Source organism: Mustela lutreola, chromosome 4 (genome assembly GCF_030435805.1).
Source record: "Mustela lutreola isolate mMusLut2 chromosome 4, mMusLut2.pri, whole genome shotgun sequence".
NCBI lineage: Eukaryota > Metazoa > Chordata > Mammalia > Carnivora > Mustelidae > Mustela > Mustela lutreola.
The window spans coordinates 188,929,076-188,954,957 of NC_081293.1; the positions used below are offsets into that span (position 1 = coordinate 188,929,076).

Consider the following 25,882-nt stretch of genomic DNA (forward strand, 5'->3'; position numbering starts at 1 on the left):
AGAGACAGTATTTAATGAACGGACGCCAGACCTCTCTTCGGTGGTTTCTTACTCACTAGTATTTACCAGAGCTACCAGTAGATGAGAAGAACTGCTCATTGGAGAAAGGTGCTGACACTTACTGTAGAAAAGAAACTACCAGGGACACCTGGATGCTTCAGTTGGTTGGGTGTCTGCCTTCCAATTGGGTCATGATCTCGGGGTCCTGGGACCACGTCCCACATCGGGCTCTTTGCTCAGCAGGGAGCCTGCTTCCCCCCCCTTGCCTGCCACTCCCCCTGCTTGTGCACTCATTCTCTCTCAGATAAATAAATAAAATCCTTTAAAAAGAAAAGAAAAGAAAACTACCAGAGGGTGAACAGAGGAGAGAACCCAGTATAGGGGATAGGAGGTCAAGAGAAAGAAGCCAGGAGGGGAAAGTCCTGGGGAGGATGGAGAGGTTACCAGTGTCCAATACGAGGGAATAAGAAAGATAAGAAATGAAAGAAAAAGATTTCCAAATTCAGTGGTCTTCAGATGCGCGGTTTCTGTAGGGCGAGGAAAGAGATCAGGACGAGGACATGGTATCCAAAGCGGGGCGCGTGTAGAGAAGGGAGCTGTTACTGAGAACTAAGTCAGAACAACAGGAATCAAAACCAGGGCGGTCCCGGGCAAGCAGATACACAGTTCAAGACCTCACTGAGGAGGAAGTTAGTAGGCCACCCGGAAGGCAGCAGCGGCCATCCATGACCCGAAGGATTTGGCTGTGCAAAGAAAAATAGGATAGGAGTCAGCAGAACTAGTAGGGCTAAGAAAAGGCCTTATCAGTTACTTATGGGGCAGGCGGGGAAGGTTCTGGAGGTTTTAAAGAGGGCAGGGAGGAAACACACGAGCGCACCATGCATTCTCCAATGACTTCATGATGCATTCTTGCGTGAACATTGACTACAGGACTTTAGTCTTCTAGGAAGCAGGAACAGAATACATAGGAGAGGGGAGAGGGCTTTCTTCCTTTGAAACTACACAGAAGGAGAGAAGAAAACACAGCATGACCAGAAAGGGCAGGCCAGAGTGATTTTCTTCAACCTAGTGAACATCGGAGATGTAGCTGCCAGAGAAGCAAGCCGTCATCTCCAAATCAGCTTCCCCTTTGGCCTTTTCTTCACGGGCCAAGAAATTAATACAAAAGTGAAGTTAGGAGTTCTTTAAAGCTGATTCCTACGAGTTCTTTAAAGCTGATTCCTGCCAGAATGAGAACAATAAGGAAATATATCCATCATCCAAAATATCCTTTCATTTGGGGTGGAGCACTTATCTATTTACAATTTCATTTTAGATACTGCTTGGGGGCTCTAGAGAGGCCAGGGGAACACTCACCCAGCTAAGTGTAAACAGGGTGAAAAATAAAAATAAAAAAATAAACAGAATAAGTAAACAATGTTGGTGTCAGGATACAAAGATGCTACTATACTGATAATGTGGGCAGAAAGGAAACTGTCAACCAAATGTCAGAGGGAGGTTAAATAATAAAAAATAGCATTCAAGCATTCATCTATAGGCAATTCTTAAATTACAACCAGGCAAGTCATCCAAACTGAGCACACTCTCACACAAAGAGGAAGGGATGGATGGTGTTCACAGACAGAACAGAGATGGGGCCATCAGGAAGAAACTAGCTGTACTATGTGGCAGTACCACAGGGTCAGTAAATGGCCAACCGCAGGAAATTAGAAGGCATGAATCATACCCTACAATGAGAAAGTCAGAATATGTATTTAAATAATCAGATGGACAGGTTATTTACTATAAAAGTCAGTTTATTTTCCCTTCCTGTGTTCTGTATTTTCCCTTTTATGTCAGTAATGAGGCATTAACTGATTGGGAATCTCCTTGATTAAATAACATTACCAAGTTCATAAATTCACACACCACATTTTAGAGTATAAAGCAAGAAGTTGAAAAATATGCCCTAACCCAACACCAATTAGGCAGCCCTCAAAATTGCACATTTTCCCCCTAGTTCGTGTCCATAATTTAAAATACATATACAGAATGACCTAAAAATATTGATAATTAGTATAGAATTCACAGCCTTGAAGACATACACGCTACAAACTTCTAAGGAATAGATACCTAGTCCCCAAGCCCTAGTAACCCGTTGATGTGATTCAAGGTCACATACTTAATGCTTACTAGGACATAAGGGTCTTTCCTTTGTCTCTAATTCTAGTCTTCTGCTGAGGTAACTCAAGGAACCCAGTAGTGAGAAAGCTCAATTCTCTGAAAACAGGCCAAAGCCTATTAGCGTCTTAGTGGATCCTAACATTCCCAGAGAGCACATCTGGGGTTGAGGACTTCGGCTGTGAGCTACACCTTGGAATGTTCGTGACAACAGATGATGTACCTTATGGTCCTTGAAAGGAAGACTGAGTACTGCCAGGAGTCAAAGTGACTTGTGAATGAAGACAGAAGAAAACAAGCTGACAATAATTTGAAGGTATTTCTGCTTCTGGAGCAGATACAGAGTGACTGAGCTCGTCACCACGTAGTGTGATTTTCCCACCACTGTTAACAAAGGGGTTCTTTGTCCAAGGCAGGCTTGTGCTTGATGCAGCTTGCGTACTCTACCAGGACTGGAGGCTTCAAAGCTGAACCGCTCTCCGCGGACTCATTATCAAAGCAGAATCCAGCAATCCTCCCCTACTCGTGGAGCCCATCATTGATGCAAACCATGTGCAACTGTCTCGTGGCCACTGAACTTTCCAGGCTGGAGAATTAGGGTCCAAGTCCAAGACAGTAATTCAGGTTACAAGGATAATCTCAACAGGACAAATAAAAAGGCTGGCAGCTTCACAGGCCACTTAGTACGTTTGCGAAGCAACAATGAAAATCACCCACAGTAACTCATGTAGTGCAGAAAAACAGCCCAGCCTTCCCCACCGGTCAGCAGCTCAAGTGGCCGACACTGCTGAAAAAGGCTGGACAATCTGAGGTTTTGCTGGAGCTCCTAAGACAAGCCCCAATAGGGTGAATTAAAAGAAATAATAGTCCTGATGTGTCTCCCATTGTTCTTCTCTTCTGTGGGCAACACTCATTCACTCAGTACATGAGCTTGTCGTCTTTGCATGAGATAGCAGATTTCCCTCACTATTAATGGCGAGATAAATAAAATTGTACAACTTGTCTGTGAAGAGAAAAAAGCATTAAATATGCAGTGGCAATTTAATTAACCCTGTTAGAGCACCATGAACGTAGTAATAAATGTGGACAATTGCATTAATTTTGACTCCATACAAAGATAACTTAATCTTTTCCAATGAATTAGAAAAAAATTTTGAAAATCGAGGTTAATACATTTTTTTAAAACTTTATGTTACATACTCTCTTGGGACGCCTGGGTGGCTCAGTTGGTTAAGCAGCTGCCTTCGGCTCAGGTCATGATCCCAGTGTCCTGGGATCGAGTCCCACATTGGGCTCCTTGCTTGGCAGGGAGCCTGCTTCTCCCTCTGCCTCTAGCCTGCCACTCTGTCTGCCTGTGCTCGCTCTCTCTCTCTCTAACAAATAAATAAAAAATCTTTAAAAAACAACAACAACAACAAAAAAAAAACTTTATGTTACATACTCTCGAGGAGAAGAACTAAGGCACAGAAAATCAAATAATGTGCCACAGGCAGAACAAAAAATTGGTACTGGAGCTCACTTTATTTTCTATTTTTTATTATTTAAGTAACCTCTGCACCCAGTGTGGGGCTCAAAATCCTGACCCCAGGATCAAGAGTTGCACGCTGTGCAGACTGAGTCAGCCAGGCGCCCCTGGAGCTCACTTTAAGAACAGTGCTTCTCATAAGAGATCCAGTTTTCTTTCTAGTACGATTTCTTGTATGATCACACAGCAGGTTCATCAGGAGACATTTCCCTCTTTAGCACAGATGTCAGAAGTAGAACACAGAGACATATGGCCCAGTCTTTGGAAGGGGGAAGGCAGTTAGGCAGAAGCAGCATCCTCTGTGACAGCAGAGTACATAGCCTTAAGGCAGCTCCAGGGAACTAGGGAGCTGAACTACCCCTGGGCTCCTTGGACAAGGCTAGATGACTGTGGCTGGACGTGGGGGCCCCTTGAGGCTGTCTCCAATTAGGATGCACTAGATTTAGGGCTGGGATACAAACACATCCGCTCGTGGATGAAGCGATCGCCGAACCCTCTCAGGGAGACCTGTCTCTAGCACTACCTCACCAATAAAGCAGGAGGGCAGGTCACATACTCACTTAACAGAGAGCAACATTTTAAAAGTATACGGCATTGTTCTGAATTGGCTATTTCCCAGAAAGTACACAATCCCAGCCAAGAACGTTTAAGGTATGACAAATATTTTCTCAAGAGAGTCTCTTCATTTTAGAACCTACATACCACAGTGTTAATTATAGTAATGCTTTTTTTTTTTTGAGCCCCATGTTGCTTGGTGTATCCTGTAATTTCCTTCAGAATTCCCAAACTAAATCTAGGAGATAGAGAGTACCCCAGGAGAGTACACCGATTAATACTTTCAGTAAATCTCTCAGCACTTTTTCTAGAAGTATAAACGACAATATTTATTAGGCTCAGGTCAAGGGCAAATGAGAAGACCTGTTCCCACCCTGAAAAAAGAATTTGTCATTCAGACTCATGCAATGTTACTCTTCACAAAAGGCTCACCAACAGCAATTGGCAATTGTGCTCATTTAAGAAGCGATCAGAGTAAATGCTTTGAACTAAACTTGTAAAAAAAACCCACAAGTTAAAAAAGGCACACACTCACTTACCATGAGAATGAAAAAGTAGAACACCCACATCCATCCCAGGTTGTCCTGGATCAAAGACACTAAATACTACAAGGGAGAAAAAGAAATTACAATATAATCCTTTGTAAATTAATCAAACGAAGTAGCTGAAAGGGTAGGTTAAACACGGCTCTTCCAGAAAATGCGAAGGGAGTTAGGATGTGTAGAATGGTTTCCGGTTCGCAAAGCTTTCCCGTGCATGTTCCTACTTAAAGACACCTGGCCTTCACTTGTAAGCCGGCAGAGTCCAGCACAAACACAGCAGAAGAGACGACATGACTACAATTTTTGTAATATTTTTGTTCACTTTGCCAATAAGAGGAAGATGAACATCCTCAAACCACTTCTGTTTAATTGTTCTTTCTCCCAATGAGAGGTACTTTAATTGATGCTTTTGAAAATAGTTTGTCTTTTAACCATGTTGCCCATTTTTCAGTGGTGTTATTTAGACTCAGAGGATTTCTATATGGCTTTAACGTTCTACAACAAATTCTTTTACTTTATTCCAATCACTGAAAAGAATCTAATAGCATTTGGCCCGTTTTCTTTTTCTATTATGATAAAATGTATACGATAAAAGTGGCCATTTTAACCATTTTGAAGTGTACAATTCCGAGGCGTTACGTACGTTCCCGGCATTATACCACCATCCCCACTAACTATTCCCCAAATTTTTCATTACCCTAAACACCAAGTCTGCACCTATTAAGCAATAACTCCCCACGAGCCCCTCTTCCCTGGTAACCTCTGAGAATTTGCCTGTTCTAGAGATTTCATGTTCAGCGGAGTCCCACAGTGTTTGTCCTGCCGAGTCTGGCTCATCTCAGCGTACTGTCTCCAAGGCTGTGGCACATGTTGGAAGAGCGTCCCTTTTTATGGCTGGATAATAGTCCACGCTGTGGACATGCCCCCTTTCGTCTGTCCTGTCATCAGCTGATGAACGTTTGGTTTGTTTCCACCGTGTGGGTATTATGAATAACGCTGCCATGAACACTGGTACACACAGGTCTGAGTCCTGTTTTCAGTTCTTTAATTCCGAGGAGTGGAACTGCTGGGTCACACAGTAATTCCATGGTTAACTCTGCGAGGCACCCACCGAGGCATTCTGCACAGCAGCTGCATCATTTTACATTCCCGCCAGCAACATAAGAGATCCAGTTCCTCCACATCCTCAGAACTACTTGTTCTCTTCTGTCGTTGTTCTTAAAATGACAGCCATCCTAACAGGTGTGCGGTGGTATCTCACTGAGGTGTTGTTTTGTTTTGTTTTCCTCACTGAGGTTTTGATTCGCATTTCCCTAAAAACTAAGGATGCTGAGAATCTTTACAGGTGCTTAATTGCCCAGTTATACATACGTGTCATGAAGATTTGTCCCTACAATTTCTTCTAAGAGGTTTTATAGTTTTCGTTCTTAAGGTTAGGTACTGATCTGTTTTGTGTCAGTTTTTGTCTCCGCTGTAAGGCAAGGGCTCCCCATCTTCAACCTGCGGGTGTGTATCCAACTTCCCCAGCACCATTTGGTAAAGAAACCATGCTTTCCCCACTGAATGGTCTTGGCACTCTTGTCAAAAATCAACTGACCAGGGTGCCTGGGTGGCTCAGTTGGTTAACCGTCTGCCTTAGGCTGAGGTCATAATCCCAGGGTCCTGGGACTGAGCCCTGTGTTGGGCTCTCTGCTCAGAGGGGAGCCTGCTTCTCCCTCTCTCTCTGCCTGCCGCTCCCCCTGCTGTGCTCTCTCTCCGTCAAGCAACTAATAAAATCTTAAGAAAATAAAAATTGACTGACCACAGATGTTGAGTTTTACCCATTGTTCTTCCATCGCACACGACCAGTGAAATTTATAAGCGGGAAAAACCAAAAGCAAAACGAGTGAGTGATGTAGCATAGATTACACAATGGAAAACAAAAAAGCAGAGGTCTAGTTGCCTGTTGAAGGGCTAATAGCAGCGCTCCCAAGTCTTCCTGCCACTTTATCTTTCTTTTAAACATCTTCATTGACATATCACCCATTTAAAGTATACAACTCAATGGTTTTTAGTTTATTTACAGAACTGTGCAACTATTACCAAAATCTAATTTTAGGCCATGTCTATCACCAGCCCCCCCAAAACATGCTGTGCCCATCAACAGTCACTCTGCAGAACCACCTGACCCCAGGCAACCACTAATCTAATTTCTTTCCCTATAGATGGGCCCATTTCAGATAGCTCATATGAATGAAATCATTCAAGTACATGGTCTTTGGTAACTGGCTTCTTTCACCGAGCCTACTATTTTTCAAATGCATCTATGTAACATCTCTCCATTTCCACTCTTAAGGGCCAGATGCCGTCTTCAACTGCCAAATACTAGTCCACCATACGAATACGCACATGCCGCTTCTCCATTCCTCAGTCAATGGACATTGGGTTTCCTGCTTCTTAGATGTGAGGAGTAACCCAGCTACGAACACACATGTGTTCAGGTGTTTATGTGGACATTTTTTGTCATGTTTTCTTGGACAGATGCCATGATTTTATCTTACTGAGCCCCTATGAGTTAAAAATACATGAAGCCACTGGGGTCACAAAAATGAAGTAAACAGTTCCTGTTCTCAAGGACATGCAGAGGCTGGCACGGATAAACCAGTAAACGTGATCCACCGTGACAAGCCCTCTGGTAGAAGTAGGCACCAACCTTTATGGAAACCAAGAGACCAACTCATTCTTGTGAAGTTAAGGGAAGTTGGGAAAAAAGCTGTTCAGGGTAAATTAGGAGAGCTGGGACAAAGCTCATCAAGTTTCTAATATTAAGTCATAGAGTCTGGAATCTCATGCTCCACGCAATGGGAAATTACTCAAAAATCAATATGGAGGAGGAATGAATAAAGCCTAACTAACAATGATTTACTCCAGATCTTATATTCCCAACCACCAAAGTGAGCCTAATGCTGACACAAGTTCATAGTTAGGGATCCAAATACTGGCAGGTGAGACATTTTTAATATAAATAAACTCCAAGAGGAGTGCCTGGGTGGCTCAGTTGGTTAAGCAACTGCCTTTAGCTCAGGTCAGGATCCCCTAGTCCCAGGATTGAGTCCCGCATCACGCTCGCTGCTCAGCAAGGAGTCTGCTTCTCCCTCGGACCCTCCCCTCTTCTCGTGCTCTCTCTCTCTTAAAGAAATAAAAATCTTTAAAAAAAAAAAAAAAAAAAAAAAAACCAACTCCTTGAAATTCTCATTATACAACCCACTTGTTTGATTAATGAAGAAAACATCAGGGAGAAAGGATAACCAAAAATACAAAAATATCAGAAAAGGATATCCAGTACAATCACCCCTTACCTTTATATAAAGACCTCTGAACTGGAATTTTGGTTCCTACTCCAGCACACAATAAAGTAAGCACATTTCTCCTACTTTTGCTAGGTTTTTTTTTTTCTCCCTTCAGTCTCATAATCAAGTACACTAAGCACACATTCATCATTCATCCTATCAATCATTCATTCTATAGTCATTCAACAGATGTGGACACTTCTACTGTGTGCCATATACCCCCTCCCCCCCACGTACTGGGGCCACCATGGAACATAGTAACAAAGAACTATGTAACATATGGCTGGGTAGTGATGAGCATTAGATGGCTTATTTTTCTCAATACTGGCTCTCTTATTAACCACCAGCAATCAGACGTTGCTGCTCTATCCCCACAGAGCAAGCAAAACAGAAATATTCAAGGCCAGTAATGACCTGAGTGTCAAAACTAAGAGACTTTTTCCTCCCATTCTCCTTCTCTGGCCCCTTTAACACCTCTGATCTCACTGACTAACACCTCCCCTTGCCTAATGGCACTGCTGACTTCCTATGTCTTTGACCACTGGGCAACCCCTGAAGTCTTGCCTGTATTTTCTTTGCCCATTAAACATCTCATTAACTTTCAAAGTTTCATCTATTTTATCTAATGCAGATGATTCTCTGACGCTTATTTTTGCAAAATCAGCCCTCAATGTCCTGGAAAGGTATACCCTAGGAGAGGCATGAGTCACGACTGTCCTGAGGAAGACAAGGCTGAATTTAAGCCTTCGAGTAGTTCTGACTACTTACTGTAGGCCAGTCTTAGCCTAGTCAATCAATTCAAGTCTAGTGTGCATGAGAATCACCGGGAAGTCTTGCTGAAACAGATCTCCAGGTTCTAATTCAGCAAGCCTGTAGTAAGCTTAGTGTTCCCTACTTTAAATAACCCAGATGATTCTGACACAAGACATTTATGAACCTGCATTTGAGGCACAGTCACTGGAAGCAGAGAAAGTGACTGAGAGCAGCTGCCGAGTCCATGGTAATTTCTAGTGGGATCCATGGGAGTACACGTGTGTCTGGTACAGGAGAGGAGGTAGGGTGTGCATGCCACGTGGGGGATAACGAGACACTTGTCTCGTGGCCCCTCGGAGGGCCAAGTTCAGGCTGGAAAGAAGGGAACAGCAAACTGCGACTGAGGCTCTGTCTTATGAGGTGTCAGCTTATTTCCAGACAGGAAGAATCTGGAAATAAAAGTGGAAAGAAGAAACTGAAAAATGAAAAGGGACCTTCCACATTACATCCCATCAGCTGACTCCAGAGAAGATTAGGAACCTAAGGTGGACAGAAAAGCGTACTATGCGGCACAAGAGTGCCACCTGCTGTGGCCCGGTGCGCAGGTGTAAATTCTTCCACCGAACGAGACTACTCACCACTCAATTTCAAGCCCTCTCTTGTTCCCTCACCTGGCCCACGGCAGCTCCAATGCTTCCAGTTCCATCGACAATTCCTGTGACGGTTGCCAAAGCCTCACTGCTCCCTTGGATCAGCTCCTGGCGACCCAGGTCCGCAGAAATAGCAGAGCTAATCATGTTAGAAGGTCCACCAATAAAAAATCCTGAGGTCATAAACAAAACAGGTTCTCATTAAATAACACTATTCATCGCACGGCTAGAAATCCACTGGACAAGGCAACTCTTATCCCAACAGTTTAATCAGTACATTGGACAGAAACAGCAAAAGGGGGAAGAGGAAAAAAGTACAAATGAAACCTCTTCCAGATCATGTTGTCTTCAAACTAGTTAGCATCCACTTTCCTGAAAGCCCTACCTGAATTATATGATACTCTGGTATCTTTTATAAAAACTAAAAGTGCAGGAAATACAGTGAATATACAGCCTTTCTAATCCTGTCAAGGCTGTTATTATTATTATTACTATTATTCAGTTATTATTATTATTATCCAGACATTATTCAGTAATAACTAATTACACTCGCTTGCCAGCTTTTACTACGCTAGAGTTGTTATCAACTGAGTATCTGACTACCCAAATTCAACCACACATACTGGGAAAAAAGAAAAAAGAAAAGAGAAAAGGCTCTGTAAGCAGTGCAGACGGTTCTAGCAGCCACTGTTCTCCAAGAGGCTGTCCAAGACCTTGGCACGAGTCAGCCCACGTGACTCGATCCACAAGGTAGGAATGAGTCCCGTGCGCCTCCCGTACCATGAGCCGCCCTCGCTATCCTGAGTAGGAGCTAAAGTTTAAAAATCCTCTTTATATACCATGATCCCTAATTACACTCAACTGTTTCATCTGGTATTCACATGGAGAAATACTGACCAATTCTAACACAGGAGGAAAAACTTTTTGAAAGCTGGGAGATTGGTTTCCAATGTGGCGTCTTCCTAAACTACCTCCAGAAGAACTACGGGAAGCTGCAGCAGCAATCAAACATTTCAGAACATCTCTGTGAAAGGGGACTGCTTCTGTAGCAACAGGACTGAGGAGGTCACATAACAGCAGAGAAACAATCTGAATCTGAAGTAGGAAGCTTTCCTTTATAATGAAGGTTTCAGTATTACTCAAACCGAGGGAGCACACAGTTTCCCTTTCTTCCTTTTTATTTACAGAGGAGCAGGAACAGTGTAGTGAAACAGAGCCACACCACATACCTGTAACTGCCATCAGAAGTGCATTAATGGACTTATCATTTGGAGAACCTACGAGAAAAGACGCAGAAACAGCATGCTGACTTTAAAAGCAGATTACACAGGCCCCCACTGAACAGCACAGAAAGATCTGGATCTCAGTGACCTCACAGATCACTCCCAGAGACAACAAAGGGACACAACTCTTTCACCGCCTACTCCAACTTTTATTTGTAATGTCTGTCTCTTGCTGGTGCTCGAGCTAATGAGACTTCTAAAAGCTAAAGAAAAACTCTACTCCCATCTCAGCAGCATCTTCAGGGACATATACCAAACCTACTAATTACCATCTTTCCTCTTTTGAAACCCTTTCCCTTTTATTGTTTTATTGGCTCTAATGCTGGCCCTCTGGAGCCTACCCTCAAACAAAGCATATACACTCCCAAGCAAGCTTTTAAACAAACCAACAAAGCAGAAGAGATGCCAGTTTCCTCCCCAACACAAATAAAACTACGTGATGATACTTTTACCAGGCATTTAGAGGACAATACAAAGGTCTCCTATCAGCCTTTGTAGCTGGTCCCAAGCATCTCCCCAGGGTTGACAGCTGACTCATGGCAAATGCCTTAGTCCTGAGAGATCAGAAAAATAATTGCAAGGGAATACTCACGGCTATATCCAACGAGGGACCCAACGGCCAGAAGCAAGCTGAGAGCTAAAACCGGTGCTCTCTTCTGTAATATGTCAGAGATGAAACCTTGCAAAGTCCCACCTGCAAGTTCCAAGAGCGTATCACAACCAAAATCGTTTATAATTTAGCTCCATTATCTGAAGCTTGTTCCCCACGTACCCTCTCCCTGCTATCAGGATCCTGACACTGGTCTATCCCAAAAGATGGCTGACTCTCCGAAAACAGCTTCCTCCACAGCTTCCTTTAAGGAAGATTACTCGGCCGTTAACTGCCTTGATGGCTGACGGCGATAGGACACCATGAATCAGACAGGAAAATAAGGAAAAAAGAAGAAGTCATCAAAACCCCCCACTGTTCCTTGCTGTTCTCCCTTCTCAAACCAGCTATGAAAGCTTTTCCTGATTTTTCTGCTTTTTTATTTTAATTTTCTTTTTTCTTTTCTTTTCTAAGAGAGAAACTGCCCATGCATGTGTGGGAGCAGACAGAATTTTTTTTTTAAGATTTTATTTATTTATTTGACAGACATCACAAGTAGGCAGAGAGAGAGAGAGGAGGAAGCAGGCTCCCTGATGAGCAGAGAGCCCAATGTGGAACTCAATCCCAGGACCCTGAGATCAAGACCTGAGCCGAAGGCAGAGGCTTTAACCCACTGAGCCACCCAGGTGCCCTGCTTTTTATTTTAAAAGATGACTCATTAGGGGCTCAGTGGGTTAAGCCTCTCAGGGTCCTCTGATCTCAGGATCCAGGGAGCCTGCTTCCCCCTCTCTCTCTGCCTACTTGTGATCTCTGTCCGTCAAATAAATAAAATCTTAAAAAAAAAAATTCTTAAAAAAAAAAGATGACTCATTAAAGACCATGCCTCATGGGCTATTATTAGTAGCAGCCAATGAATATCTACTAAAACTAAATGCAGTGACTATGACTTGATGATCATGAACAAGTAGGATCTTTAGAAAGAGGTAATGTGAATCCTCTAAGCAACAAGGTCACACTTAGCTGTAGCCCCATTTAGAGCCACAGGGGCTATGGGACATCTGGTACATCCTCAATGGACAGCAAGACCCAGAACAAAGTTCAGGTCTAAAGGTAGCAGCCTCCCCTTTAGCTCTGTAACTAAGAAGTGCAAACAAGTTCAAGTCCAGTAACAGTGTATCACCTGAGGACTCCCTGCTGTCATGTGCTTAGGGCAGCTTAGCCTTACCACAATTCTAATCCAAACATTACAGAAAGAATGTTACGATTCTGCCATAGCCATATATGCAACACCCACTAAAATTCATTCTGTACAACTATCTTAAAGTTTCTTAAGTACTTGTTTATGCTTCCAGCCACAGCAAAAAGTTACTATAAAAATCTGCTGTGTGCAACAGAGCAGTTGCAAAATACTCACAGAAATCAATCCCCACTATTATCCCCACCTCTGTGATCTGAAAAAATCTACACACTAAGCTAGTATTTTCCCTCTTTGGCTATGGGTGGTGGGAAAGGTGGGAAATAGATAACATGAGCACATTCACATTTTAACTTGGATCTCTAGTATTCAATTAGCTTTAGACCTCAGATACCACTGAAAGTGTGCGAAAGGGTTACATTTCAAGAGATCACAGAGGGAAACATCCCTGTGCTTCCCAACACAAAAGAACTGATCCATAAACAAAGAACTGAGAAAAAAAGAGCCCTATAAATCACAGGGCTGCCGTGGGCTGGCTCTTCTTTTCCATGGGTTCTTTTTTTTTTCCAGAGTTTAGCTGTTTACTGGTAGGACGGTTTAGGAAAAAATGGTTGTGGACTAAGTAATAAAACTTAAGATAATGTCAGATTTCATAATCCAGTAAAATATTACTAGCGACTAACTCTCATTATAGGAAAAGATGCATCTGGCATTACCTATAATTCCTCCAACATCGTACCAAATGGACAACTTGTCAGCTTCAGCCTCCTTCCATCCAAAGTTGTTACTCAGATAAAAGGGCAACCAGAAGAAGAAGGAGTAATTTACTAACTTCAGGCAGGCATAGGCCAGTGAGTACTACAAGAAAAACATTCGACTTTCGATAAGGAACAAACAAGAGCACAGCACGACACAATTCTTAATGTAATTAAAAAGCAAAACCATACACAGAAGTTTGGGAAGAAGAGTACGTGATTTTAAAATTACACACATCTATAAATTCCCATTTGCCTGACTTTACCTAGTCTCCCTCTTCTCTTTATCCACACTAGCTTCCAGAAAGGCATGTGCGGCAGGCCTCTGGAATAAAAATACATATGACTATTTCTTTTTTTTTTTTTTTTTTTTTTTTTTTTTTTAAAGATTTTATTTATTTACTTGACAGAAATCACAAGTAGATGGAGAGGCAGGCAGAGAGAGAGAGAGAGAGAGAGAGAGAGGGAAGCAGGCTCCCTGCTGAGCAGAGAGCCCGATGTGGGACTCGATCCCAGGACCCTGAGATCATGACCTGAGCCGAAGGCAGCAGCTTAACCCACTGAGCCACCCAGGCGCCCCCATATGACTATTTCTTAATTGTCTCCAGTTTCTTCTCCTTTCAGTCCCCCGGTAGAAGCAAACCAGTGTTTTGAACCTCAAAGGCAGAGCACACACTCATATTTATTTAGACAAAGATAAAAGGTATTCATACCTATAACTATGATTAACCATAAGCAAAGAAAGCCAGTAAATGTCACAGCTTTTATTCCAAGCAGCCCCACTTTTTTGGTTCTTCTACTTCCTGCGACGTTAACATTATGATCAGTGGAGAGCAATGGGACAAAACTGTAGTTTCAAGGTCTAAGAAAAGAACCGACATTATAACTACTTTCACATTATGATTTCCAAAAGCCTGGTATGCCAACAACCAGTGAAAAAGCAAGAAGCGTCTTTGGTGAGTCAGAAATGAAAGAACATGACCGTCCCGGGCCTTGCGGCTCTACTTTAAGGAATAAAAGTTGCAGCTGTCTTAGGAAGGCAGCAGTGCTAAGACTCCTATATTCAACACATTATTAGCAGGAAATCCTGACATTCAGCATCAAAGGAAAAAGGGGGAGGAACAGAGAGGCTGACTTCAAAGGGTGTCTGGCTAGTATATTCTTTTCCCTGGAGAGGCCTATACTCCCTAGGTATCACTTGTTTTAAAACAGCTTCCCCTAGAGAGCCAAATCCCAATCATGAGGGCATTTTGTCCAGACAGCCTCCTACAAAGACAAAGGAATTAAGTGAACTCGATTTCCTCTGCGTCCCTGCCCGTGTCAGGGAACAATTGCTTGTGAAATACAAAGGAGTAGCAGGAGTTTCATATTTAGTCACAACAGATGTAAGCTCTGTCCCAGAAAGTAAACTATTACCAGCAGAATATTTTAACAACTACTTAAAAACTACTAATCTTCAGCATAAGAACAGGCCTCGAGAAACTTGCATTTCGCTTGTATAATAATACATTGTCCTTCGGTTACAGAACTGCGGAGACTTACATTCTCATACTTCACTACTGTTTGCAAATGTCAGTCCTGGCGGCCTGGGGGCACAGGCAGAGGGAACTAATAAGTGCGAGGGACAACCACCTGCAGACTCTGAATCTAGCTGAGGGGTGATATTTGTAAAGCACCACTAGACGATAACATAAACAAAACCAGGTGCTTATTCACAATACAGGGACCCAATGTTATAGACCCAGGGGTAGCCCGGTTTACTTTCTGCTCCGTGAGAAGGGGAACTGAAGACACAAGGATGGGCTGAGTGACTTACCCCAGGCCTCACAGAGAGTTAGTGGGTAAGCTGGAAATATAACCTAGGCCTCTTAACTTCCACTCTCGTGCCTGCGTGCCCGAAACATCAAGACAGAAAAACTGCAGCAGAAGGGATTTAGTTCAGATGTTAGAAAGTTTTCCTGACTGTAAAGGTTTTGGAAACACTGGAATGCATTACCAAGAAATACTGTGGAGTACTGTGTTCTGCACCTTTGAATAAAAGGGTAATTTTCTTTCTAGAATGATAAGAATACAGGCAAATAAGGCAGACTTAAACGAACCATTCAAAACCCCTCTTGGTCGCATGTAATTTATAATATTTCAACAGGTCAGAAAGAGCATATTTAAAAACATTAATTCTGCCTTCTTACTTGAATGCAGGGTCAGGGTCAGCCAACTAGAGCTCACAGGCCAAACCTGTCCACACCCATTTATTCCATACCATCCAGGGTTTCCTGTGTTCTACAGATGCGAGCAGCTGTGGCAGAGACTGTGCAAACCACCCCCCTCCCTCCCACCCCCTGCCCCAGCCCAGAAAGCTGAACACATTTACTATCTGGCTCTTCACAGAAAAGGAACACCCAACCCTACATTAAAATGCACATAAAATTTCAAGTTGTGCCACCCTAGATACAAGCTGAGAGGCACTACACAGTATTCCTCTGAACGTATATTCCTAAATAAAGTATCAAAGAGAAGCTAAATTCTTCAAGATGCCTTATGGCAGGTAGAGGTAATATCCAGGATTTAATATCTCAGGAGCTGTGGTAAGGAGATCTGAACAGTCCTTACCGGGATAACTCCAGGAAGACAACAGGCCTGGTAAAAGCTTATTGCCTTGACCTGGGTAACAGTACTGCCTTCTTGGATGGAATAATTGGGCTCATATTCATCTTCATTTTCCGCACCATTAATTAATGGCCTGTGTGAATCTTCTTCAAAATTTTCTTCTGCCTCGATACCTGGGAGACCTAAAACAATAACAGCCTCGATTTATAGCGTGCCTTCTAGACGCCTGGCCCTTTTTCAATGACATTACACTATCTCTATTGCATTTAAGAAAATGTAAATTACACACTATTAAACTGACATGTCTCTTCAATTACACGCAAAAGACAGAACTGTACATCTATTTGCTTCTGTGGTTTTGCTTGTATGTAACCACAGGTAAGTATCAAACTAAATTACTTTCAGGTAAGTACCGAACTAAATTAATTACTTTTATGAAGGGAAACAAATCTGTCTGAAGAAGTGAAATGAGAAACAGATCATGCTAATTTCCAGTCAGTGTCTCAATCACAAAACTCATCTGCAAATGGAGAGTTTTCCCTGAATCTAGGAAGGTGAGCCTTGCTCCCCTCAAACATGTGCAGCTGTGCTCAGTCAGTCAACCGGTGTCTATGGGACACAAACAGCAAATACCACTCCTTCAACCCCCTGAAAGGACCTCACAGTTCTCCTAGGGAAAGAGACACTGGCTGTGCCGGCCTCATATTTCTCTTCGCCCATAACAGCAAAGAGGTGCTGAACGGGAAGGACAGCTTCTCCTCACCAATTTCTTCTGGTGACACCAGGAGTCCAAAGAAGATGACGATCCCACCAGCAAACTGCACAGCCGCTGTCACCAGAAAGGCATACTGGAAAAGAGAGGAGAGAGGTATTGCTTACACATCTGGGATACTGGTTAGACCACGTTCACTAGAAGCACACGTGGGGAAGGTCAGGACGGGGAGCAGGGGACGGGGGATCGGGAAGGAAATGAACACTGAGTGCTCAGGCCATGCCAGGCACGGAGCGGTTTCACTTGTGTTTTCCATGCATTGTGCCCTGGAGGCTCAGAGAGGCCAGTTAAGGTCCCAGCCACACTGAGTGGTGCCACCACAATTGTGAAATCGGGACTGGCTCCAAAACCTCATTCTCTGTCCCACGGAGCCTCCCACCAGAGACAGTATCTGCCCTCGAAAATATTCTCTCCAGTTGAAGGGATTAAACAATACACCAAACAATACTACAAGGCTTCAAGGAGGAGAATAAAGGAGAAGGCCCAGTCCTAATAAAAAACACAGACCGAAGGAAACAGCTAATGATGCTGGCGCAGCAACACAGTGGCCATAGGAAGAGCTGAGAAAGCAACTGACGGCCTGTCCCAGCACACCTGAAGCAACGCGACAGGGTGCGAATGACAGAGAAAGCCTCCTGCGTGGTCAAAGCAGGGGCTTCTACTGAGGGACAGCTGAGAAAACTGCTAGGAAAACGTGCAATCAAGATTAAAGAACCTCAGGGGCTCCTGAGTGGCTCAGTGGGTTAAAGCCTCTGCCTTTGGCTCAGGTCATGATCCCGGGGTCCTGGGATCGAGCCCCGACATCGGGCTCTCTACTCAGCAGGGAGCCTGCCTCCCCCACCCTCTCTGCCTGCCTCTCTGCCTACTTGTGATCTCTCTCTGTCAAATAAATAAGTAAAAATCTTAAAAAAAAAAAAAAAAAATTAAAGAACCTCAAAAACCAGGCTGCACAGAGGAATTTTATTTATTAGGGAATGGAGCCTGATGAGAACAGACGGTCTAAATTTCTGGAAAAGACAGTGACAAAATTAGTGTTTCCAGAAATCAAAGTTGGGAGCTGCACCTGGGGTGAATCAAAATTCCCATCTGAGCCAAAGAGTATAATCCAGATGCAAAGCCAAGAAGCCTGGAATAAAGGTGAGTGGGAATACAGGAAGGCCTTACCGAGCCATTCTTCTGAGACCAAACACTTGATCAACTAGTTCAAGATTTACCTACTTTTTAAATGAGCAACCTACTTACTTTTAGTTATTTAGGTTTTTGAATACATCACACTTTCACGTGATCCAAGCAACAAAAAGTAGATGGAGAGTAAACAACCTCCCCTTCCACCTCTTCTCCCATCCACTTAATTCCCATTTTCCTAACATATAACCATTGTTGCTATTTGATTTCTACTTTCCAGAGACTGTTTTAGAAACATACAGGCCAATACCAATACATACTCTGATTCTTTCTCTATTTTATAAAAATGGCATCCTTCAGCCCACATTGTTCTGCACCCTGGCTTTCCTCACTGAACAAACCAAAGAGAACTTTCCCTACCAAGACCCAGAGCTCGGGGCGCCTGGGTGGCTCAGTGGATTAAAGCCTCTGCCTTCGGCTCAGGTCATGATCTCAGGGTCCTGGGATTGAGCCCCACATCGGGCTCTCTGCTCAACAGGGAGCCTCTTTCCCTTCCTCTCTCTCTGCCTGCCTCTCTGCCTACTTGTGATCTCTGTCTGTCAAATAAATAATAAATAAAATCTTAAAAAAAAAAAAAACTACACATTCAAAACGTTCACCTCTTTTTCTGTGTATTGTTGGTCTTCTTATCACTTTGCAGGCATGCTTTACTTATTAGGAAGATTAGCTCTTGAACTGTAACATGAGTTGCAAATACTTTTTCCCAACTGATTATACTGTCTTCAGACTTGGGTATTTTTCCCGTGAATAATTTCTGTGTTTGAAATTCTCAAAAGTTTGTCCATTTTCAATGTAAGCCTTGCCCACCCAAACACAGCTCTACACAGTTCTAAATGGCCACAGTATTATTTCTTAAAAAGAAAAAACATATTATATGTACTCAAGAAAAAGCTAGAAGGAAATACCTACCTCATAACCGTATTGCAGAACAGAAGAGGCTAGGCACGCTCCCAAAATATTGCCCACTGAAGCACAGGCACTCCAGAGACCGAACACAACTCCTCGTCTAAGAGAACAGGGACACAAAGAAGACAACAGAATCAGAAGGAATTCTGGTGCAGTTCAAATACAAAATGGCCAAAACATTGAAAGTTCACATTCCAAAAATCAACATTCTATCTTAAGATTTTTTTAAAGTACACCCAAACAACAAAACATTCAGGTCACTTAAAGATAGTATTAAACAAGGGGCATGTGGGTGGCTCAGCTGGTTAAGCATCTGCCTTCAACTCAGGTCATGATCCCAGGGTCCCAGGGAGTCTGCTTCTCCCTCTCCTCCTGCCCTGTCTCCCTCGCTCTCTCTCTCTCTCTCTCATGTGGATACACACTCCCTAATAAATAAAAACTTTTTAAAAAAAGATAGCTATTAAACTAAAGTTCAATTTTGGGCGCATCATAAGCCACTGCTAAGAGAAATTTGAAAATAAGCTACAGATTAGGAGGAAATATTTGTTTATTGCTTACCTAATAAAAGACCCCCTTCCAGAATATAAAGAACTCTCAAAAATCAATTATACAAAACAAACAATCTGGGACACCTGCTGGTTCAGTAGGTGAAGCATGCAACTCTGAATCTTGGGGTTATAAGTTCAAGACCCACACTGGGTGTAGAGATTACTTTTTAAAAAAAAATAGGGCGCCTGGGTGGCTCAGTGGGTTAAGCCGCTGCCTTCAGCTCAGGTCATGATCTCAGGGTCCTGGGATCGAGGCCCGCATCGGGCTCTCTGCTCAGCAGGGAGCCTGCTTCCCTCTCTCTCTCTGCCTGACTCTCCATCTACTTGTGATTTCTCTCTGTCAAATAAATAAATAAAATCTTAAAAAAATAAAAAATAAAATTAAAAAAAATTAAAAAAAATTAAATCGGGGTGCCTGGGTGGCTCAGTCATTAAGCCTCTACCTTCAGCTCAGGTCATGATCCCAGGGTCCTGGGATCGAGCCCCACGTCAGGCTCTGCAGGCTCTGCGCGAAGCCTGCTTCTCCCTCTTTCACTCTTCCTGCTTGTGTACCCTCACTGGCTGTCTCTCTCTCTGTCAAATACATAAAATCTTTTAAAAAATTAAAAATTTAAAAAATTAAATCTTAAAAAACCCAATAAAATGTTAAAGAGTATGAATCTACAATCATTTCAAGATAAAAATGTTTTTGAAAAGAGGCTTCATGAAGACAAAAACATGACGCCAATAAGCACCTAAAAGGTGTTCAACATCGTCAGACATTAGGAAAATAAAAATTAAAACCACGATGATGTACTACATACCTACTAGGATAGTTAAAAGTGAAAAGACCACACATGTGTTGGCAAGAATACACAGCAGTTAGAGCCCTTACATACACTCTGCTAATGGGAATTTAAAATGGTAAAACCACTTGGAGATGAGAACGCCAGTTTTTGATTTTTTTTTTTCAAAGACCTTATGTATTTATGTGTCAGAGAGACGGCACACAAGCAGGGGAGTGACAGGCAAAGGGAGAAGCAGGCTCCACACCAAGCAGGAGCCCTATGATGTGTGACTTGATCCCACCACCCTGGGATCATGACATGAGCCTAAAGCAGACACATTTAATGGACTGAGCCATGCAGGCGTCCCGACCACCAGTTTCTTAAAAAGATAAACATTCACCTACCACATGACCCAGCCATTCTACTCTGACATATTCATCCAAGGAAAATGAAGGCATATGTTCATACAAGGATTTGCACACAGACGTTCACAGGGGCTTTATTTGTAATAGCCCAAAAGCGACAACAATCCAAATGTTCATCAACAGGTGCAAAGATAAACTGTGATCCAACAGATCACTGCTCAGCTATAAAAAGGAATGAACTATCGAGGGACATGACATGACTGGATCTCAGAATAATCACACTGGGGGCGCCTGGGTGGCTCAGTGGGTTAAGCCGCTGCCTTCGGCTCGGGTCATGATCTCAGGGTCCTGGGATCGAGTCCCGCATCGGGCTCTCTGCTCGGCGGGGAGCCTGCTTCCTTCCCTTCCTCTCTCTCTGCCTGCCTCTCTGCCTACTTGTGATCTCTCGCTGTCAAATAAATAAATAAAATCTTAAAAAAAAAAAAAAAAAAAAAAGAATAATCACACTGAACTAAGCAGATAAGAAATAGTATATACTGTATGGCTCTACTGATATGAAATGTGAGAAAATTCAAATTAATCTAAAGTGACAGGGGTACCTGAATAGCTCAGTCAGTTAAGCATCTGCCTATAGCTCAGGTCATGATCTCAGGGTCCTGGGATAGAGCCCTGCGTTGGGGGGATGGTGCGGGAGGGAGGTCCCCGCTCAGCAGGGAGTCTGCCTCTCCTTCTCCTCTGCCTGTCCCCTTGTTTCTGCTCACTCTCTCTCTCAAATACATAAATAAAATCTTTTAAAAATAAATAAATAAGTAATGATCTACAGGGACAGAAAACAGATCAATAGCTGCCTGGAGATGGCAGTGGGAGGGAGGAAGAAGACAGCAAGAGGTGGGGGAGAGGAACTACCAAAGGGCATGAGGAAACTGTTGGGGGTGATGGGTAAGTCCATTGCCCCATGGTGGTTTTAGGAAGGTATGCAGGCTGAAACTCATCAAATGGTACATCTTAAATATGTGCAGCTCATCACATACTTTATTTTTTTTTTTAAGATTTTATTTATTTATTTGACAGAGAGAGATCACAAGTAGGCAGAGAGGCAGGCAGAGAGAGAGAGAGAGGAGGAAGCAGGCTCCCTGCCAAGCAGAGAGCCCGATGCGGGACTTGATCCCAGGACCCTGAGATCATGACCTGAGCTGAAGGCAGCGGCTTAACCCACTGAGCCACCCAGGCGCCCCAACACATACTTTAATGAAACCATTAAAAACAAAAGGAAAAGAAAGGATGGGTAGACAGAGAATCTAGTAGAAGGAAAACTAGCTATTACAACAGTCCTGGAGAAAAATTATTAGCTCTGAACATAGGTAATGGCAGTAGAGCTAGTAAAAGAAAGGGGAGTTAATTTTTTTTAAAAGATTTTATTTTAGTAATCTCTATACCCAATGTGGGGCTCAAACTCACGACCTTGAGATCAACAGTCACATGCTTTTCTGACTGAGCAAGCCAGGTGCCCCATATTAATTTTTTTTAACATCAAAACTTGTATTTTATTCTATTTAACACATATATTCAAATGTGTTTATTGATTTATAAGGAATTTCTACACCCCACATGGGGCTCAAACTTACAACACCGAGATCAAGAGTGGCTTGCTTTTCTGACGGAGCCAGGCTGGCACCCCTCTATTAATAACATACTATGTTATGTCTAGATTTTTTAGCTCCTTAAACATTTTTATAATCTACTAAAACAGAAGGGGTCCCAGAAACAAACAGGAAGATAACACAGCAGAGTGAAAAATTCAGCCTTGGTTCAGAAGTCCTGGTTCTGTGGCTTCCAGCTGCACGATCTCATCAAGCTTGGTGCTACCCCAAGTATACATGTTAGTGTGACCTAGCCCAAATCCACTCAAACACTTGACCCTGGGGGCACCTGGCTGACTCCAGTAGAGAGCATGAACTCTCAGGGGTAGGAGTCTGAGCCCCACAATGGGTGTAGAGATTGTATATGAATAAAACCTTTTTAAAAAATAAAAACTATGCTGGGGCGCCTGGGTGGCTCAGTGGGTTAAAGCCTCTGCCTTCAGCTCATGTCATGGTCTCAGGATCCTGGAATCAAGCCCCGCATTGGGCTCTCTGCTCGACGGCAAGCCTGCTTCCTCCTCTCTCCCTCTCTGCCTGCCTCTCTGCCCACTTGTGATCTCTGTTTGTCAAATAAATAAGTTAAATCTTTACAAATAAATAAATAAATATAAATAAAAACTATGACCCTGATAAAGGAGCATGATTCATCCGAAGTTAACAGCTTTAATTTAAGGCAATGTCAACAGATCACTTAGATCCCTAAGGCCCCAAATTTTTCTACCTGGAAAACAAATAATTTGAACTAGATAATCTCTATGTTCTCCCCAGTACTCAAACACCCTGCCTGTTCCTCTAAAATATATAAAGCCTAACAAGAGCGTCCTGGAGAAGAGTCAGAAGGTCAGGCTCTAAATTACACTGGCTGACCAAATATGATTTTAGAAGAAACTAGTTCAGGGGCACCTGGGTGGCTCAGTCGGTTGAGCAGCTGACTCTTGATTTTAGCTCAGGTCATGATCATGGGGTCCAGGGATCAACCCCCATGTTGGGCTCCATGCTCAGCAGGGAATCTGCTTCTCTCTCTCCTTTTGCCTCTCCCCTCCTCCCTCTCTCATATAAATAAAATTAAAAAAAAAAAAAAAAAAAAAGTAAGGGGCCCCTGGGTGGCTCAATCAGTTAAGTGTCTGCCTTCGGCTCAGGTCATGATCCCAGGATCCTGGGTTTGAGCCCTGCATCAGGCTCCCTGCTCAGTCGATAGCCTGCTTCTCCCTCTCCCTCTGCCTTTGCCCCCTCCCCAGCTCATACCCTCTCTCTCAATCTCAAATAAATAAAATCTGTATTTTTAAAAATAAATAAATAAATCTAAAAATTAAATTTAATTTTAATTTGTTTAATAAATAAATTTATTTAAATAAATAAATTTATAAATTAAATTATTTTTAATTTAAAATAAAATTTAAAAATTTTAAATTTTTTAAATTAAACAAAATATGCATCCAAGCGATTATCTTTGAGTGACAGGATTTCAAGTGGTTTGACCTTCATTTCTCTTTGTTCATTTATATTATCTGGTTTATCCACAATAAACAAGAAGCCTTTGTCTAATTTTTTAAAAACATGAATGGGGAAAAAAATCTTGATAAAAAATAAACAGCACAAAAAAAAAAAAAAGCAGCACATGAGCATATAGCATCACCTACTCCAAAAGGAAACTAAAGTATCAATGGGAACAAGAACCTCTTAAAATTAATTCTGTTAAACCAGTAATGCCAGAGTTAGAATTCAACAGAAATCACGAGCACACTGAAGTAGAGTCAGCATATGCTCATGAATTGGTTCTAATTCTACCCACAAGACATTTCATAGACGAACTTTCATAACATTACAGAACATTAGGCATTCAGGACTCCCATCGTGAAACTGGGGAGGCTAGAAACCCGAGGGGAGCCAGGCAGAGCAACCACCGATCACTTGGTGGGTGGATAATGTCTGCTGTATACACTGGCCTACAGTAAAGGAGTAAACAAATAAAAAAGATTGAGCCATGGGTAAAATAAATGTATATCTTACAATATATAAATATGTATCCAGGAAAAATGAAAGAAATCTAAATTAATAATATTCCTTAGATCAGACTGTCACCAAAAAGGCAAACAGCAAAGCCAAGTCTTTGGGTATCTCAACTCCTTTTCCCCCCTATAAATGACATATGGCTCTTCCTCCTGGTGGCCTGGATACAGTAGCAGAGGTCCACCCTCAGGCTGTGGCCTACATCACACATAAACTCACATACCGTCCGACAACTACTTGAAGTTTTAGGGAAAAAATGTCCAATTTGGGCTCTTAAGTCCCAAAGTTTGGCATTCTTCATCCACATCTTTTTTTTTTTTTTAAGAGATTTTTATTTATTTATTTGGCAGACGGAGATCACAAGTAGGCAGAGAAGCAGGCAGAGAGAGAGGAGGAAACAGGCTCCCCGCTGAGCAGAGAGCCCAATGCGGGACTCGATCCCAGGACCCTGGGATCATGACCTGAGCTGAAGGCAGAGGCTTAACCCACTGAGCCACCCAGGCGCCCCTTCATCCACATCTTTAATTAGAGTCTTTGTTATATAATCTTGGTTAAGTCCTATAGATAATTTTTGGCCTCAGTTTCTTCACCTCTACTGTAAGAAGATAAAACTAGACCTTCAAAGGTATCAAAAAGGCAAAGGAAGGCAAAACCCACAGAACACACATGATGGGATGGCATGTGAGATTTATTTTATCAGGTTATATTACTTATGTTCTGTAAAGGGAAGATTTTTATTAAAAACTGAGATGTAATGCCTTAGCCACACTCAAAATCTGACCATGGCCAGTGAAGTATTAAGAAGGTGCCTCACTGGGACATGAGGGTGGCTCAGCCGGTTAAGCAGCTGTCTTCCGCTCAGGTCATGATCCCAGGGTCTTGGGATCAAGCCCCACATTGGGCTCCCTGTTTGGAGGGAAGCCTGGTTCTCCCTCTCCCGCTCTCCCTGCTTGTGTTCCTGCTCTTGCTGTCTCTCTACCAAATAAATAAGTAAATTGGGGCGCCTGGGTGGCTCAGTGGGTTAAAGCCTCTGCCTTCAGCTCAGGTCATCATCTCAGGGTCCTGGGATTGAGCCCCGCATCGGGCTCTCTGCTTAGCGGGGAGCCTGCTTCCCCCTCTCTCTGCCTGCATCTCTGCCTACTTGTGATCTCTGTCTGTCAAATAAATTAATTAAATCTTAAAAAAAAAAAAGTAAATACATATATAAATAAAATCTTCTAAAAAATAAAAAATAAAGAATAAGAAAAAGAATGTGCCTCACTGGGCTGGCCATTCCCCAAGTCCACACCATTCCCGTAATACATTCAGACATGAAAGCTTTTCTCCCTCAACTAGTCTAACTTTCTAAAATAGAGAAAAGATGTGGGTAGTGTCAAAAAGATCAATTTGATGACAAGTCTGAGTAACCTGATATTAAAACCACTTGAAAGGAGAAACTAAGCAGGATGTATGGCATACCCAGCTTTCCCAAACCAGTTGCCCATGACAGCCACAACGCAGGGCCAACCAGTGGACTGCAGCAGGCCGTTCACAATCCATAGGCAGCAGTAGAGCACCTTGTTGTAGAAATGCAGCCATTCTGTGACTGTGCCAAAGATGAACACCTGAGAGACGAAGGGAAGAAAAGGGGACATGTGACATCCACACAGACGCTTTCAGGGACACCAAACTGCCTAGCACACACACGTTTGTGCATGAAGAGACACATTCCAAGGTCTAGGGCCCAAGAGATTTGGGCTGACTCCT

General features: G+C 42.8%; 1 protein-coding gene across 9 annotated transcripts in view; it reads right to left on the reverse strand.

The window, feature by feature from the left end:
* Positions 1-1,775: 1,775 nt before the first annotated feature.
* SLC37A3 (solute carrier family 37 member 3) overlaps positions 1,776-25,882 on the reverse strand; it is a 49,465-nt gene continuing 25,358 nt past the window's right edge. For 8 of the 9 annotated variants that reach the window (XM_059172020.1, XM_059172024.1, XM_059172018.1 and 5 more), the window contains 10 exons: positions 25,595-25,740; positions 18,810-18,906; positions 16,707-16,791; positions 15,947-16,125; positions 13,298-13,439; positions 11,390-11,491; positions 10,744-10,791; positions 9,536-9,687; positions 4,780-4,845; positions 1,776-3,163 (listed from right to left, as the gene is read on the reverse strand). In XM_059172020.1, the coding sequence (XP_059028003.1) occupies positions 3,071-3,163; positions 4,780-4,845; positions 9,536-9,687; positions 10,744-10,791; positions 11,390-11,491; positions 13,298-13,439; positions 15,947-16,125; positions 16,707-16,791; positions 18,810-18,906; positions 25,595-25,740 (1,110 nt within the window). In that variant the 3' untranslated portion in view covers positions 1,776-3,070. Of the gene's footprint in view, positions 3,164-4,779; positions 4,846-9,535; positions 9,688-10,743; positions 10,792-11,389; positions 11,492-13,297; positions 13,440-13,583; positions 13,662-15,946; positions 16,126-16,706; positions 16,792-18,809; positions 18,907-25,594; positions 25,741-25,882 lie in introns of those variants that run through there. The other variant, XM_059172027.1, reaches the window with a different exon arrangement.